The 17,568-nt window shown below is 44.5% G+C and overlaps 1 protein-coding gene across 2 annotated transcripts in view; it reads left to right on the top strand.

Moving 5' to 3' along the window:
- TGFB2 (transforming growth factor beta 2) overlaps positions 1-17,568 on the top strand; it is an 89,168-nt gene that overhangs the window by 38,488 nt on the left and 33,112 nt on the right. For both annotated transcript variants that reach the window (XM_081485768.1, XM_081485766.1), the window contains one exon: positions 16,987-17,150. In XM_081485768.1, the coding sequence (XP_081341894.1) occupies positions 16,987-17,150 (164 nt within the window). The remainder of the gene's footprint in view (positions 1-16,986; positions 17,151-17,568) is intronic.

The following is a 17,568-nucleotide window of genomic DNA, read 5'->3' as shown; positions in this document are numbered from 1 at the left end:
TCTCCTGTAGTTTTGACCTATGTGACTTTTTCTTTAGGAGAGTCTTCCTGGCATCAGACTCTGAGACTGGATGCTGCCTTTCCCTGTCTGCTCCCAGTGGTCTGTTAATAATATAAACTTACATTTCTTGAGCAGTGGCTGTGTTCATAGTCATTACCTTAGTTAACCCTTAGAGCGATTCTTACAAGCAAGAGTGAGTATTATTACACAGAAATTAATCTGAGTCCTCACGCTCATCTATCAGGTAAAATCTAAAGAGAGAACTGTCGTACACAAGAGTGTTGTCGCGCCTAAAGAAGGGAGAGATTTGGCTGATTCATGTCAATGTATGGCAAAAACTATTACAATATTGTAAAGTAATTAGCCCCCAACTAAAATAAATAAATTTATTAAAAAAAAAAATAAAAAAAAAAAGAAGGGAGAGATTGCTTCTGCTCTGGAAGAGCTGGAAATTCTTCTGAAAAGAGGACAAACTGGGCCGGACCTTCAAGAATGAGTAGAATTTGCCAAATGTAAAGGGGTTTCTAGGTGAAGGATTCATGTGGCATGGGCGTGGCGGTATGTCATTTAGCTCTTGGGGCTGAGTTAGCTGTGGTGAGGGAGGGTGGGCAGGGGACAGGGCAGCAGAGATGACGGTGTGCCCACAAAGCTAGGAACGCAGGTTGGGATCCCAGGGGACAAAGCAAGATGTGTCTTGGAGTTGTTTCTTCATTTGAAAATTGTCAGGACTTTTCACTGGGTAGGGGTTAAGAGAGAGAAAAGGATGGCTGCGAAGAAAAGTGGGGCTTCCTTGTACCACGGTGTCTCGACATGCTAGAAAAGGCCAGCCAATCCGCGTGACCTTATGGGTACGGAGTGACTCTCCCAGCCTTAGAGTCTAGTCCCAGCCCAGTGTTCTTGTTGATAGCAGGGAACTGAGCCCGGGAGAGGTTTTTGATGCCCCATAGAGATCTTCCTAGAGGTCCCACCGCCGCGTCCTCTTCAGGCTGACATCTGCAGAGCCCCGCCCACACTGCATTGTAAATCCCTCCACGGTGCGAATAGCCACTGTCCAAGACCTGCGCCACTTGCGCATTGCGCTTCCCTTCACTCATGCTAGACTTGGGAGGAAAGCTGGTCAGAGGGAAGTCTGGGCAAATAGGACTGAGTCCATGCTGACTGTCTCTCCATATGTTAGGCTCATGAGATGCTTTTGGGATTCTAGGATTCTTCTCAGGGGCAGTTTACGTTGCTAAACATGCCATAAAGTTCGTGTGTCTGTCTGTGCACCCATTATGCATACCCCAGCATTCCTCCTATCAGGGTTATCCTTTACGGAAACCAACGCAGCCCAGAAGGCCCACTAAGAGCAAGATGTGTCCGTCCTATGTGAGATTAGAAGCTCTGGTTTGACTCATTAGCCTGAGCTTATTAGACAAGTGTGTAATTACAGTAGAGCTATGCTCAGTCACTCAGTCGTGTTGCCATGCCATGGACTATAGCCTGCCAGTCTCATATGTCTGGATTCTCCAGGCAAGGATACCAGAGTGGATTGCCATGCCCTCCTCCAGGGAATCTTCCCAACTCAGGGATCAAACCTGAGCCTCTTGCATCTCCTGCATTGGCAGACGGGTTCTTTACCACTAGTGCCACCTGGTAAGCCCCTAGTAGAGAAGGCATATTTGCCTCTGAGAGCTTCCTAGCTTCCTTCCTACAATGAACAAGGAGTAATTAATAGATGATCAATTGGTTTCAAAAAAGCAATTAGCTGGGGTTTGTAAAAGTCTGCCTATGTTTGGGCTGCACTGATTGCCTGTTCAAGGCAGAATGACTTCTGTGAGGCCATCCTGAGGGAAGAGAGGTCACAGCTGATCCCCTACATTCAGAGAAAAATTTTTACAAATGCAGTAAACGTCTGAGTAATTTGTGGAATTACTTTATACACCACAAAGTGATTTTGTCATAGTGGCTGATGGTCAAAAAGCATCACTGAGTCTTTCATTCACTTTTTAATATTGCTTTTTTAATTTTTATTTTTGGCTGTGCCATATTGGCTTATGGGATCTTAGTTCCCTGACTAGGGATCAAAACCATGCCCTCTCCTGCAGTGAAAACACAGAGCTCCAATCACCGGACCTATGGGAAGTCCCTCTGAGTCTTATGCCCACTGCTGCAGGTGGCGCTAGTGGTAAAGAACCCACCTGCCCATCCAAGAGATGTAGAAGACACAAGTTTGATCCCTGGGTCAGGAAGATCCCCTGGAGGAGGAAATGGCAACCCACTCCAGTATTCTTGCCTGGAGAATCCCATGGACAGAGGAGTCTGGCAGACTATAGTCCATGGGATTGCACAGAGTTGGACAGGACTGAAGCGACTTAGCATGCATGAACATACACAGTTGCCTGTGGTCCAGTCTCTCCCTCGTCCACTGTGGAAGATAAAGATGTTCTAAAGACATCTTAATCCCCAAGACATCTTAATACCCCGCTGAAACATGTTGGAAACTGCTCCCTTCTTCCCTCTGGAATTTCTGTGTCATTCCCAAAGTACTACTTCCAGGGAAGGTCACTCACTGTATGTCATGATCCCCAAGGTAGCTGCCTGAGCATAAGTCACTTCCTCCATCTTGGTCCCTTCTAAGCACTGTCCCTCTCAGGCTGCTGGACATGTAGTGCCCTTGGCACTAGAATAGCCTTTCACAATAACAATGAAAACTGTTCTCACCAGAGAGCGTCAGAACTGGTGGAAAAGATGGTGTGTTTATTTTAATGCTTCCATATCTCTTCAAGCTGGAATACCATGAAGGCCTCAGAACTGGTCTCCCCAGCCTTCACTCAAGAATGTGTTGTCTAAGAGGTTGTGCAACGCCATCAACTGATTTATATCTTATAGGAGGGGGCGGGTCCTGAGCCTGGAGTCAGAGATTAGCACCAAGGGTCCCCAGACTCATTTAAATAAAACTGTCTGGCCTCTGAACTATGATTTCCTCAACAGTAGAATGGAGATAACACTACCTAGTTTATGGAGTTTTCAGGCTCACAATGTATGTGAAAGTACATTGTAGGGCATAAAATCCTAGGAAGGTGTTAGAGCTTGTGATTTACGCTGGTCGTCATCATTGAATAAAGGATTCATCTCCATGGTGATATTTATTGAGCACTTATTATGTACTGGCAGAGAAGGCAATGGCACCCCACTCCAGTACTCTTTCCTGGAAAATCCCATGGACGGAGGAGGCTGGCAGGCTACAGTCCATGCGGTCGCGAAGCGTCGGACACGACTGAGCGACTTCACTTTCACTTTTCACTTCCATGCATTGGAGAAGGAAATCGCAACCCACTCCAGTATTCTTGCCTGGAGAATCCCAGGGACGGCGGAGCCTGGTGGGCTGCCGTCTATGGGGTCGCACAGAGTCGGGCACGACTGACACGACTTAGCAGCAGCAGCAGCAGCATTATGTACTGGGAGGCATTGGAGAGGGAGAAGCTTCAGTCCCTGTACTCATGAGACTTATGAAGGCTCGTCCCTCCAATACAGAGGCAATGTTCCAAGGGCCCGACCTCCCAGCGTCAGTCCAAGGGGCAGCTCAGTCACAAAGCTCTAAAAAGGAGCTTTCCTATAGGTGAAATAAATGTGTGCAGATCTCTTCCTGCACCTCGGGGGTCTCCAATCGAGTGCTATATCCAAGCATCAACATGACTTGCTTTCCCAGAGTCCTGGAAAGGAATTGAGAAGTGTTACCAAGTTTCCACTGTCAAACCTCTTCTGGCAGCAACTGCCCTCAGGACAGTGTCACATGCTCTGTTGTGCATTGTGCATGTTCTTTACTGGTGATCTTCCTGTCCGTGTACACACAAAAGCCCAATTAATTTATTCCAGTGAGATTGTGAAACTGGTTATTTTCTCAGTTTTCTGACATGCGGAAATCTTTCTGATATGTTGTCTAGGCTTTAAGAATAGTCTAATGAAACCAATATAATATGACAAAAAATGGAATATGGTCAGGGACATAATGGATACACCCCAACCTGGTAAAAGTTATTCCCCTGATTTTAGGGCATCCTTGAGTACATGCAGGTAAACCCCATGCTGGTGTTGTGGAAAGGTTCCATCTCTCTCCCTGAGTTTGCTGCTTATTTTATTCTGGTTATGCATGTGTGTATACATCACTATGGTGCCCTGGGAGTTCTATTGGCTTCCACTGTAACACATTTAAGAAGCACTGGCTTATTAAAAAAGCTCTTCTTGAAAGGATACTTAGTAAATGCTTTTTGAAGAAGTGTAGGCCAGCCCTTGGCTTCAAACTAAATAAAGGTGTTGGTCTGTGCTACCTACACAACCACCTCTGAGAAAAGAGAGTGTGGAAAGCTTCAGAAAGTGCCTGAGTTTTGACCCCTACCACCAAGGCTTCCTCTTTCCTTTTTATAAATTTCTTTTTTAAAAAAATTATTATTTATTTGTTTCTGGCTGCACTGGGTCTATGTTGCTGTGTGTGGGCTTTCTCGAGTTGCAGCGAGTAGAGGCTACTCTCTAGTTGTGTGCAAGAGCTTCTCTTGTTGTGGAGCATGGGCTCTAGGGTGAACCAGCTTCAGTAGTTGTGATGCCCGGGCTTAGTTGCCCTGTGGCAAGTGGGAACTTCCTGGATCAGGGGTCAAACCCAAGTGCCTGCATTGGCAGGTGGATTCTTAGCCACTAGACCATCAAGAAGTCCGCCACTAAGGCTTCTGAAGGCTTAGAAAGATAATAGAGCTGTAAGACAGAGCCAAAGCTTCCCCAAAGAGAAGAAACTTTTTTTTTTTTCTTAAGAATTCTTCCTTTCTCAAAATGACAGTGCCTGTTCCTTTGCTGGGGTGTAAAGTAACATGGGACCAATTGGATTCACTCTGTGGAGGTCCTGCCTACTAGTATTTAATCAGTTTTCTTTCCCAGTGTCTCTACGAGCAGATGAAACTGTGTGCATGTTATACCTCCATACACCAAAATCACGAGATTGAAGTTAGATGGTAGGGCTTGCTGTCAGATAAATACAAATAAGACACTCAAACATTTCAAGGTACTTAGCTGTGGTCTAGTTCTGCCTTGAAAATTCTTACTTCAAAGACTGTTTTTCCTCCTCTTGCAAATGGTGGCTCGACCTCAAACAGAAAGCTGCTTAGCGCCCAAATGCATCAGAATTCTTAAAACAAGCATAACACCTGCGGCTCCATTCCAGAAGTCGGTCATGCCACAGTTCATCTGGATTCCTATAATTCCTGTATGTTCCCATATCTTAATTGCCCATAGCTGTGTTGCCAGTACAAACAGGATGGGGGAAGAGTCCACGCCCTTAGAGAATACATCTACCAACCCTAAGAAAGCTCCATCTTTTGAAACTCTGGTATTCTTTGTAAGGTACTGAATGGCCATCTACTGAAATGCTAATAAAGATATCTGATAACTAAAAATTCCTTTCAAGCAATTCTTACTTCCTACCATCTTTCTAGTCAAGATTCAAGACTGGCATTTAGCAGAACAGTTCTGATTTTAAGACTGTGTCCTCTGCAAAATGAATACACAGGTTCACCAAATCAGATTTCACATCCATCTGAGCATATTTGAAATGAGTACTCAAATCAAATAAATACATATTGAATAGGGGCATACTGTAAAATTTGCACAGGGTATGAAGCCTCAGGGTATGAAAAAAGCCTCAAGGTATGAAACATAAGATAATGATATCTGTAAAATATAGGTGGTGTGGAAAAGACTGAAGACTTCTAATTTATTATGCACTCAAAACACATAGAAAAAAAAAATGAGTGGAAAGGTTAAAAGAGAGAGAGAATGAGAATAATTAGCCATTGGGATGCATTAATAAAAGTATAAGTTCGACTATAAGGAAGGTGATAATTCTACTCTATTCTGACTTGAGAATTATGTTCAAATTTAAGGGTCCAGTTTTAAAATTGGAGCAGAGAGGAGACCATCCATGGAGGTAAAAGACTCTCATAATAAAAAGCAATAGGAATGTTTGCTTAGCAAAGAACAGACATGGAGGCAAGGAGACATGAAATCTGGCCTCACAATTTCTGAGTAGGGTCAAGTGGAAAAGGGAGTGAATCATCTTGTGTGGCAGCACCAGCCCCAGTAGACAGACCTTGGAGATAAGCAGATCTCAGTCCAACATAGGGAAGAACTCGTTGTACAGCTGGAGCTGTCAGAGACTGCAGCAGGTCATCTGCTTGAGTTTTGAGGTCTCCGTCACTGAAAGAGTTCTAGAAGATACTGTCTTGTCTTGTCTTGTCTTGTCTTGTCTTGAGACAAGAGAACACTGCAGCAAGAGGGAATTAGATCCCAGGAACATGGAGAGAGCACATAATAGATGTCAGGCAAGCCCTTTATGTGTTCCCATTTCTAAGTGCAATGAAGTTTCAGGGAGAATCAATGTTAGCTGTATTTACTTTCCTTTTCAAACGAGATAATCCAGACCATCTCTTCCTCTTCACATGTCCTCACTCCCAAGTCATGAATTTAATACATCAGCAATAATAGCCTGTCCCACTTGGTAAAGTTGGTAAATAGCTTGCAATCCTAGCAGGGTGTGCCTGTCGCTTATTAGCTTAGCTCCAGGGCAGAGCAGCAAACCAGCACAGTGCCTCCAAGTAATTAGGTGATTGCCTGACAAAGAAGTCAGGCCACAAGCAAGAGGCTTACAGACAACACAGAGACATGAGCTCCCTTTACAAGACACGCAATGGCCATTATATGCATCACCACTATAATTTTGGGAAGATTAGAGAAAGATTTGCAAGCTAATAAGAGCCACTACACCCATTAAGCATGTCAAACAGTCCACACCAATCATCACAGAGCTCCAGGGAAAGTGCAGAGTTTCTGGAAAGGGGAATGCCTGTTTGTTCTGGGGTGGAAAAGCTCTCTACAGGGATGAGCCAGAATGTCCAACAGGGTACATTTTCATCTTTATTTTGCCAGTGTTTTGTGTAATTCTGGCAAGATTTTACTCGTTTCTCAATCTGCAGAGGAAGATCAAAAATAAAAGGTGCCTCTCATCCATGAAGAGATTAAGGGTGAGATCCTACATTTCCAAATTTACTTTGTTAGTGGAATCGATGCTTATTTTTTTACAAAATTTAAAAGAATATTTATTTATTTGGCTGTGCCAGGCCTTAGTTGTGGCACGTGTGACCTTTGATTTTTGTTGCGGCATACAGGATCTTTAGTTGTGGCATGTGGGACCTAGCTGGCCTTTAACTGGCCTCGTTAAAGGCTGTTCGGTTCAGTTCAGTTACTCAGTCATGTCCGACTCTTTGCGACCCCATGAACTATAACATGCCAGGCTTCCCTGTCCATCACCAACTCCCGAAGCTTGCTGGAACTTATGTCATCGAGTCATGACTTCTTTGCCCCCCATTTGTTAGAGGGAAAAAAAAAAAGCACAGATATAAGAGAAATAAGAAAAGAGAGAGAAAGTAGAGCAATGGAAGGAGAGAACACAAGGAGGGATAAATAAAAAAAAAGAGTTTTATGTATTTAAAGATGAGACAATGGCAGAGGAGATGACTTTGATCACTTAGTCCAACCAGGAGGAGAGCCTCCCACCGTGACATCATTCCTAAGGAGTGTGTCCCATTCTTGGTCCCCCTGCCTGCACAAGTGGATCCAGGTGCCCTCTCCATACACAATCCTGAGCACGATGAGAAACGTAGAGAAATCGAAATGGAATAGGTGTCTCCATGTAAGTGGAGTTTAATGAAAGTGATGGAAACTTTGGAGTCGAAGCTAGGAACCCCGTGTCTGTCATAGTTCAATAAAACCAACCACCCTGGGCTGGCATCATTGTGATTTTACTTTCTTTCTTTTTTTGGCCCCATGTAAGAAGGGGCCAAAACAGTTCTGCTGACAGTGTGCGCAGTCTCAAATAGTAGCTAGATGAGGGCCAAGTCACATACGCTGATGCTGACACAGTTAGACTCCAGACTGCCAGCAGCATGACAAGTCTGACACCATCTGCCTCTCCGAGATACCCAGTTTCCATCAAAAGTGCTCCAGGGCTGGGTTACACTTAATAGGAGGGATGGCCGGGGAGAAAATCAGCAACCGCTAGTGATGCGCTGTTTATTCCTCAGTCATTTTGTATTAAATTGCTGTGACTTGAGTGTCAGCAGTGCTTGGGCTGTGGTAGTGAAATCAAATCCATCTCCCGTGTGCCAAGACAAATTGGAGAAAACCCCCGAACACAATTGTCTTGGTTTCTTGCTGGCCGTGTCTGCGTGCACACAAACAGCAGCTCATTCTTGCCCTCCGGCCCTGTGGTGGGTTGCTTGTCTTGCTGCACCCCAGAGGATGTCTAATGAACCCCAAACTACTTCCCTCAAAGCTGGGGACATCAGGAATGAGGAGTCCTCATTAAGCGCTGTTGAAAGTCCGCGCGAATCACTGCAGAGCTTTAGGGAACGTATAGTCATTTCTGGAAAGAGGGATGAGAAGTTTGTTCTATTTGAGGAGCTTGGGGATGAGAAACAGTGGATGCTACCCAGGCTCGAGGCATCATGCTATCTTTATGGGGGTCCAGAAGATTGTGGGCCATCCTGACCTTGGCACTGTTTCTCTTATGGGGGAACTTTTGCACTGAGCAAACCACAGATCGCTGTATCAGGGCCATTCTTTTAAGGACCATCAATGAAAATACTAGGCTTTGCATTCAGGTTTCTGGAGCTTTTAACAGGTCAAACAGATCTCCAGTTGTACAGGAGTTGCTTCCTTGTGCCCATTTTTGCAACAATATTCCAGTGGGAGTGTTGGTATTTCTGCCTGGGGTTGGATTCATGTCTGACTCATGGGACTCCTTTGCTCAGAAGGCAGGATATTATGGTGAAAAGCCAGAGCTTTTGATTGACAGGCCAGCCTTACCTTGACCTTAGCCAGAAGTTATTTCACTCTCTTGCTCTTGATTTTTTATCTGTGAAATGGGGATAGAAACACCTCCTTAGCAGAAATGAAGCATGTAAAGCTATTGGAAAACGGGAGAGGATTGTGAAATAAAATTCTGAGGCTGAGTTGAAACTGTTCTTTTCAGGGTGGTGATGGGGGAATGGGCATATTTTATTCATCCCTAACTAGTTCATGAGACTGAAGGAAGGGGAAGCCTAGCCAAGTTCACTATAGTCTATAATGAACTTATAAACCATAGTCTAGGGTGTTCATGCATGTGTGCCCAGTCACTAAGTTGTGTCTGACTCTTTACAACCCATGGACTGTAGCCTGCTGGGCTCCTCTGTCCATGGAATTTCCCAGGCAAGAATACTAGAGTGGGTTGTCATTTCCACATCCAGGGGATCTTCCCGACCCAGGGATCAAACCTGAGTCTCTTATACCATCTTCTGCATTGGCAGATGAGTTCTTTACCGTTAGCACCAACTGGGAAGCCCATGGTTTACTTCTGTGGTCCTCAAACTTTAGGGTACATAAGAATTGCACAGGAGTTTGTTAAAATGCAGAGCATTGAGCATTACCCCCTGCCCACTCATGGGAAACCCTGCCATAGCATAGGAACTATACATCTACATTAAACAACAGGGCCCTGGGTTGCTCTATAAGCCTCTTACAACTTCTCTCCTACAAAGGACTCTAGCTTGTATTTAAAATTCAGTAATATACACCTTTGATACCATATGTTAAATAGATAACTAATGAGAATCTACTGTATTGCACAGGAAACTCTACTTAAATGATCTGGGGTGACCGAAATGGGAAGGAAATCCAAAAAAGAGCAGATACATATATATGTATACCTGATTCACTTGGCTGTACAGCAGAAACTAACACAGCATTGTTAAGCAATTACATTCCAATAAAAATTAATAAAACATAGAATGAAATTCAGGTAACTAGTGAGTGCTTCAGGGAGTAAGACAAACAGAACCTCTGAGCCTCTAACAATCCTTCATTTCCATGTTGTTGTTCAGTTGCTAAGTTGTGTCTGACTCTTTGTGACCCCATGGATTGCCACATACCAGGCTCCTCTGTCCTCCGCTCTCTCTTGGACTTTGCTCAAATTCATGTCCACTGAGTCAGTGATGCCATCCAACCATCTCATCCTCTGCTGCCTCTTCTCTTTTTGCCTTCAGTCTTTCGTAGCATCGTGGTCTTTCCCAATGAATTGGCTCTTCTTGTCAAGTGGCCAAATTACTGGAGCTTCAGCTTCAGTATCAGTCCTTCCAGTGAATATTCAGGGTTGATTTCCTTTACCGGGGTAGAGTCCCCAGTCTAAGTCTTCTCCAACACCACAGTTTGAAAGCATCAATTCTTTGGCTCTCAGCTTTCTTTATGGTCCAGCTCTCACATCCATACATGACTACTGAAAAACTATAGCTACCATAGCTTTGACTATAGGGACTTTTGTCAGCAAAGTGATGTCTCTGTTTTTTAATATGCTGTCTAGGTTTGCCATAACTTTTCTTCCAAAGAGCAAGTGTCTTTTAATTTCATGGGTGGAACTAGTGGTAAAGAACCTGCCTGCCAATGCAGGAGTCATAAAAGATGTGAGTTCTATCCCTGGGTCAGGAAGATTCCCCTGGAGAAGGAAATGGCAACCCACTCCCACTGGATAATCCCATGGACAGAGGAGCCTGGCAGGCTACAGTCCATAGGGTCGCAAAGAGTCAGACATGACTGAAGTGACTGAGCATGCATATCTTTTACCTTTCACTTTGAACTACTGCCCTCTGATTTATCCTAGAAATTCCCCAAGGACATTGAGACCAGCGCCCAGTTTCCCTTGGGGAATGCCAGCTTCAAGAAAGCAGTTGTTAGAAATTAAGGTCTCTTTCTTCTTCTTCTTGGCCTCTGCTAATGTGCTTGATTTGTTAAATAGCACTGGCCTCTCCAGCTAGCAGCCAACTGGTACCTTTTAGCACAGTGGTTCTTAAACTTTGATGGTGTGTCAGGCTTCCTTGGATAATTTGCACTTATTGCAGGTTCCCAGGTGAGGCAGATGCTGTGGTCCAAGACCACCCTTCCAGAACCACTGCTTTAGTAAATGCAATAAATACTCAGAGATACTTGACCCACAATTCCAATATCTGTCACACACTTTTTTCCCACTAGTTTTGTGGTATAAACAGCCCGATAGGGAATAGACAGCAGGTAGAGATGATTGAAGCATTGCCCCTCTAAAGGCTGAACTCTGGATGCCCTTGGGTATTTCTTTCAGGCTCCAAATCTCCTCTTTCTGCCAGAGCTCCTCACATATTGGTGATGTTGTAGGACCTTTCTTCAGTTTGTGTTTTTCACTAACTTATTTATTAAACAGTTCTAATCCGAGCATCATCATGGGAGGTGGAGTTGTTTGATGCAGAGGGTGTTTGGTGGGAGGATGGAATTCTCTTGTCATCCTTTCTGATGGTCAGGGTTGAGTGCAACAGGTAAATATTAAAGTCAAGTGGTGGGGAGTCTGTGAGTACAGTGGTGACTGTCATTCCTCTCTGCAGTGGGCAGGAATCGAACACCCAGAGTCCTTGATAAACTGCCCCAGGACATTTTTCTCCTTCTCTCCTAATTCAGTTAGGTGGTAAGAGAGTTTTCTCTCTCTGTGGGACATTCAAGGAAGGCCCAAGGATCATTTAGCCTCTTTGTTGAAGGATGGAAAAGGGGATAGGAAGGGACCTTTTTTGAGAGGAAATTTGTTCTAGACCCAGTTCTCGAATGTTCCATCTGCTCATTTGTGCGATCCTGACAACCTGAGTCAGTACATATGAAGTAGGGGATTATTTACCTTGTTATATAGATGAAGAAACAGGCTCTGAAAAGCTAAATGCTGTCTCTGTTGCCACATAGATAAGACTTTTTTGATTTGGGGTTAAAATTTCAGGTGGCCTTAAAGGACCCCCTGCATACAGATCCTATAATTATATGGGACTGTGGCAGGACTTGGTCCCTGCTCCCACTGAGTTGCGTCTGATTGTGCTGTTGCATTGCCAGTCTCGGGTGAAACAGCTGCCCCCATGCCCTATCTGAGATGCTTTGGGTATGGGTGCCTGGCACTGGCTGTCTGGGGTGGAGGGGACCCAGCACCAATTCTGGGGAGGCCAGGAGTATGGAAGGGTGGCAGAGCACATGAGTGAGGCTCCATGCCCCCACTCCAGCCCTTTTGTCCCAGTAGATGTCACATTCAAAGCCTAAATTCAAAGGTGAAATGATCAAGGGTTTCAAGATGGTGACCACAGAATATCATATTCCAGTGTGAGCCTTTTCTGAGCTTGGGAACTGATACAACTGCCATGTCCACATGCCCATGAAGCCATCCCTGGGCCATGGGGAACCAAAGGACTCTTAAGTGAAGATTGCTGACTGCGAGGTGCTAACATGGGGAGGAGACAGTTTACAATGAGTTGATCAATTATTTGGAACAGATGACAAGTCAACCTAGAATGCTTATGAAAGTAGCTTGTGATCAGACGCTATCACTGGGCATTCTGTACACCAGTGGTCCCCAGCCTTTTTGACACCAGGGACTGGTTTCGTGGAAGACAATTGTTCCACGGCTTGGGAGTCGGGGGAGCAGGGATGGTTTGGGGTTTATTCAAACTCATTACATTTATTGTGTACTTTATTTCTAAGGTGCTAGACTTTAGAAATCAGTAGTTAGACTTCCTCCTTTTTTTCCCCTCTGTCTATTCCTCTAAGTGGGATTTAGCAGGGATTTGAGGTGAGGGGAACACACTCACTGGGTGACATTCTGGAATCTTCTATGTGCAAGCCTTTTCAAGACAGGAAGGCACATGGGATGGTGGGGGGTGAGGGGTGAGGGGGAGGTAGGGTAGAGGAGCAGAACCAGTTTGGTGTCTGAACTCCACAGAGCTGGTGGAAGGTGCATTTGATGGAACCAAAAAAAAAGCGGGTCAGATATCAAGAGGAGAATGCCAACTAGGATAAGTGAGGGCAAGTTGGCAAAGGTCAAACCCAAGTCCCTGAATACCTCGCAATGGGGTAGAAGCTGAGTTGAAATACCAAAGGCCTTAAGAGAGAGCTCCCATTCCAAAGGGGGAAATGAGTCCTTGCAGAAGGTAGAGAAAAAAGCTGCATCCCTCCCAGGCCAGATGGGTGGGTCAAGCCATTAAATATGAGCACGGGAAAGGAGCCTCAGCACCAGGCTGGTATAGAGGGGCTGTGTTCAGCTCTTTGCACCTTGCCTCTGAGAGCTTCTGTGAGGTACGGGCAGGATCATGAGCTGGGTCTGAGCAATTTGCTGTGACTTTTATTTTTTCCTCCAGTGCAGAAGTATTTGGGAAGTTGCTCAAGTATCTTAGCCAGGCTGGGGGCTGGTCACCCATAGCAGAGGACAGCTGGGGACAGCTGGGACCGACCCTTAGAAGTGGTAGTCAGTTCTTGAGTTACCAGTCTTTATCCAATGAGCTCATGCTCTTGGGTGCTGGATCAGTAGTTTGGGAAAGGCTGCTGTGTCCTGCTGGCCTGGTCCTTTCACAGCATCATGAGTCCAAAGCCCAGGCAGGGAGGGAAGCGATGTCCAACTGTCATTTCACCTCCTCCGTGAACAGCTTTGACTTATAAAACAAGCACCAGATATGTGGATTTGTATTATCAGGCAGTCAAAACAGCCAACACGGTTATCATGGCCAGAGGGGAGGATGGCTGATTGCCAGCTTATAGGGAGCAGAAGAGAACAACGTACTTAACTATCCAGCGACGCCCGTAAATATTTGCAAACACCCCTTCAAAGCTCGAAAGCCTAGGACCGGATCATTGGATGATTTGCTTAGAAGAAGGAGAAACAAAATTGACCTCCTGGTCTGAAGCGGCTGTAAAAAGCAAGTGTGTGTACGGGCAGATGACCAGAAAGGGAAAAAAATTGTTCAAAGTTTAATAAACACAAAAGAGAATAAAAATAAATCTCAAGAGCGCTTATTTACAAACTTGATGGAAGGATAAGATTGGGGTGGCCGGGTGTGAACGCTGCATGTCTGTGGAAGTAGCGTAGGCCCCCCGGGCGGGGGGAGGTGATTTCCACTAAAAGGAAGGGGGAAACCGACAAGATTGTTTACTCTTTCTAATGACAGGAAACCCACTGAAGCAGCCTTGCCCTTTCAGGATGCTCTTTCCAAGCATGTTTGAAGCTTCTGCTCTCTGATGGGGAGGCATTGAGAAGATAAATGCAGAGACTAGGCCTGTGGAAGGTTCTGGCCAACCTGGAGAGTGTGTGAAGCCATCCTCCCAGGCCTCTCTGCCTGGACTCCCAGCCTATTTTCAGCTGAGCTGTCAGGATGGGACCAGCCTGTCCAGTCACCTGGGCTGGTCATGTTCCAGCAGAAAGGTTGATTTCTTCTTTTTTTTTTAGACAGGTGGTTGGATATTTAAAGTAAAGTGTGGACCTGCCACACTTTACGTTTCAATCTTAAAACAACCAAAAATGTGAGTAAGCATGCCTTTTTGCCAAAGCCAGATGCTACAGCAATGTAAATCCAAACTATAACAAATTTGGATTTGGGGGCTGTGGCCAACATCACTGCAGATTCTAGGAAGGATCCCTCATTGGTAACTGAATGACATTTTGGTTCATCTCAGTATCTCATTCACAGATTGTCTTACACGGGGCATGGACAAGAAATGTCAGTGCAGCTACCTTTTCAAACTGCTGTGCTGGGGGCTCCCGTGACCTTTCTGCCTGGGTGATGTTTGCCCTCCTGAAACTGTCCAGCAAATGTTTCACAGTAGTGATGCAGTGCATCAGCCCTGTGTCTACACAAACGCATTCTTTTCTCTGAAACCTGGATGCTTTAGATTTAGGGAGGTTTGTTTGTTTGATTGTTTCTGAGACTTTGGATCTACAAAGTTTCAGTTCACACAGTCGTTTGTGAAGCAGTTATCAGGCAGAGCATGGTTTGAAATGCATCACTTCCCCATGAGCTGCTTTCTGAGGGTCATGGGACATGGGGAAAGGATGGGGAAAAGCCTCTGTGAGGGGAAAAAGTGCAGAGCTCTTAAGATGATGAAATGCTGGTGTGTTCCTAGCATTCGATTTTTCAGTGTAATCATCCCAGAGCAAGGATTTCGCAGGAAATCATGAAAGGTATTTATTTCTATTTTAAGATCAGCAAGATGGTTCATTTATATAATAAGAAGCTAGTCTTGCCAATACCCAGATGCTTAAGTCTTTCAAGACTCCTGTTGATGACCAACTATGCAAACAGTGGATATTTGGTGAACTTCATGTGTGTAGACTCCTGTTCTAGTAGGTGTGGAAAAATATATGGAAAATACTGTCAGTCCTCAGGATTCTTAAAATTTCATTGGGGAAAATGAAATAAGCAAGCATAATAGCAAAATAATAAAAACATTTGTAAGTGGACTGTAGCCCTCCAGGCTCCTCTATCCATGGAATTTTACAGGCAAGAATACTGGAGTGGGTAGCCATTTCCTCCTCCAGGGGATCTTCCTGATCCAGGGATTGAACCTGGGTCTCCCGCATTGCAGGCAGATTCTTTACCATCGGAGCCACAAGGGAAGCCCCCCCTTCCCTTCTACCCCGCAAAAAAGAAAACATTTGTAAGGGGCCATATCAATGATAACCCTATATGCGAGACAGAATAAGAGACACAGATGCATAGAACAGTCTTATGGACTCTGAGGGAGAAGGTGAGGGTGGGACGTTCTGGGAGAATAGCATTGAAACATGTATATTATCATATGTGAAACAGAACACCATTTCAGGTTCAATGCATGAGACAAATGCTCAGGGCTGGGGCAATGGGATGACCCAGAGGGATGGGATGGGGAGGGAGGTGGGAGGGGGGTTCAGGATGGGGAACACAGGTGAACCCATGGCTGATTCATGTCAGTGTATGGCAAAAACCAATACAATATTGTAAAGTAATTAGCCCCCAACTAAAATAAATAAATAAATTTATTAAAAAAAAAACTGAGAATGATTACGTTGTAATGAAGTGACATAATTGAGGTGGAAGTAGAAAATCATTGAACCACCAGAGTTGGATGATACATTCCAGAATAATGAAAGTAAGTTTGCAGGAGATTTTCAAAGAGTATTGTAGGAATATACCTATTCTACCTATACTATAGAAACATACCTGTAACAGCTGCCCTGCCCAGTGTAGGTTCTTAATAAATGGGTGTTGAGTAGGAAGTATAGGGATAGAATTCAAACTTGCTTTGGTTTTGTTTTAACCCCAAGTTATATATCCAAAGGCAAAGACAGTTTACCTCAAAATAACAGCAAAATTCTAGCAGCCCATAAACTTGAAATTGTCGTGGGCTGTCTGCAAATCTGTGTTTTTCATGGCTCAGAACAGAAGGCATTGGGGTTGATTCTTTCTCTTCATTCGCTAGGATTCCCTCCCACCAGTGAACATTTATGCCGAATAAAGAATTTTAAGACTGGACCTGGTATCACCACTGTATGTGTATTTTCATTCAACTGTCCTCACCCTAACTTCACTAGAGGGTGTATTTGGTCCTATGTGTGTCAAAGACCAAATTATAGAAGCCAAAAAAGATGCAGTCCATGAACCTGGAGAGAGTAGAGTGTTTGGGTGCCAAAATTTCAAGGGAAAAAAATACATGGGCAAACTGCTTGCCATTAGGAGCTATTTTCTTGGCACATTTGATTAAAGTGTATGCAAGCCTAACAGCTTTCTCCAGGCATCAACTGTCATGAACTTGTTCCAGTTCATAGCCATTTAGGATTTTCCACCACTCCGTCAGCTTTCAAAGGAGAGGGTTAACTTCATGCCCTCAAATGGAATTGGAAGTGGTTTGTTAATCCCTTTTAATCGACTACTCCTGTAACCAAATGCACGTGTTTATTTTTTTTTACTAGTTCAATTGTTAATGATATTAAATTGGCCATTGAAAACAAAATCATTCTATAGATATTTCCCGTATGGTTTCTTAAGGCTGTCTCATGCTGCAGGATATTTTGTGAGAGAACAATGGATTTTTATCATTTTCAATGATTGCCCTAACTTTTTACAGATGCCATCCCACCCACTTTCTACCGGCCGTACTTTAGAATTGTCCGATTTGACGTCTCCGCGATGGAGAAGAATGCTTCCAATTTGGTGAAGGCCGAGTTCAGAGTCTTTCGTTTACAGAACCCAAAAGCCAGAGTGCCTGAACAACGGATCGAGCTGTATCAGGTAATTTTGTTTGGGTTGTTTGAATGGACAATGAGTTTTGAGTCTTAGGGTAAAGGACTTACTACAGGCTGAGATTTTTCTGAACTGATATATCATTTTCTATACTCACAATCATGGGACAGACCCTCATTTGTTATTCCTCTCACAGCGACAGCTCACTCCTGAGTTGCTCAGGAAGGCAGAATCTTTAACATGAAGAGGGGAAGCTCTGAGTGTAAATGGCTACAATGATCATCCTCTGGAAGACTCCAGTCCTGAAATTCACCCCCTACTCTGGAAAGTTAGATGGTGCAGGACCAATCCTGCCCCAAAGAGAGAAGTCAGCTACCTTTATTTTCTCATCTGATGGCCATCTCTTTCTCCTTTTCTTCCCATCCTGTTGTCTCCTCTCCATCTTTTTTACTCTCTTTTCTTCCCG

This window comes from Giraffa tippelskirchi, chromosome 5 (assembly GCF_054371585.1).
Source record: "Giraffa tippelskirchi isolate mGirTip1 chromosome 5, T2T-mGirTip1v1.2.pri, whole genome shotgun sequence".
Taxonomy (NCBI): Eukaryota; Metazoa; Chordata; class Mammalia; order Artiodactyla; family Giraffidae; genus Giraffa; species Giraffa tippelskirchi.
The sequence above is the reverse complement of the archived record's forward strand: the minus strand, read 5'-3'. Positions and strand labels throughout refer to the sequence as shown.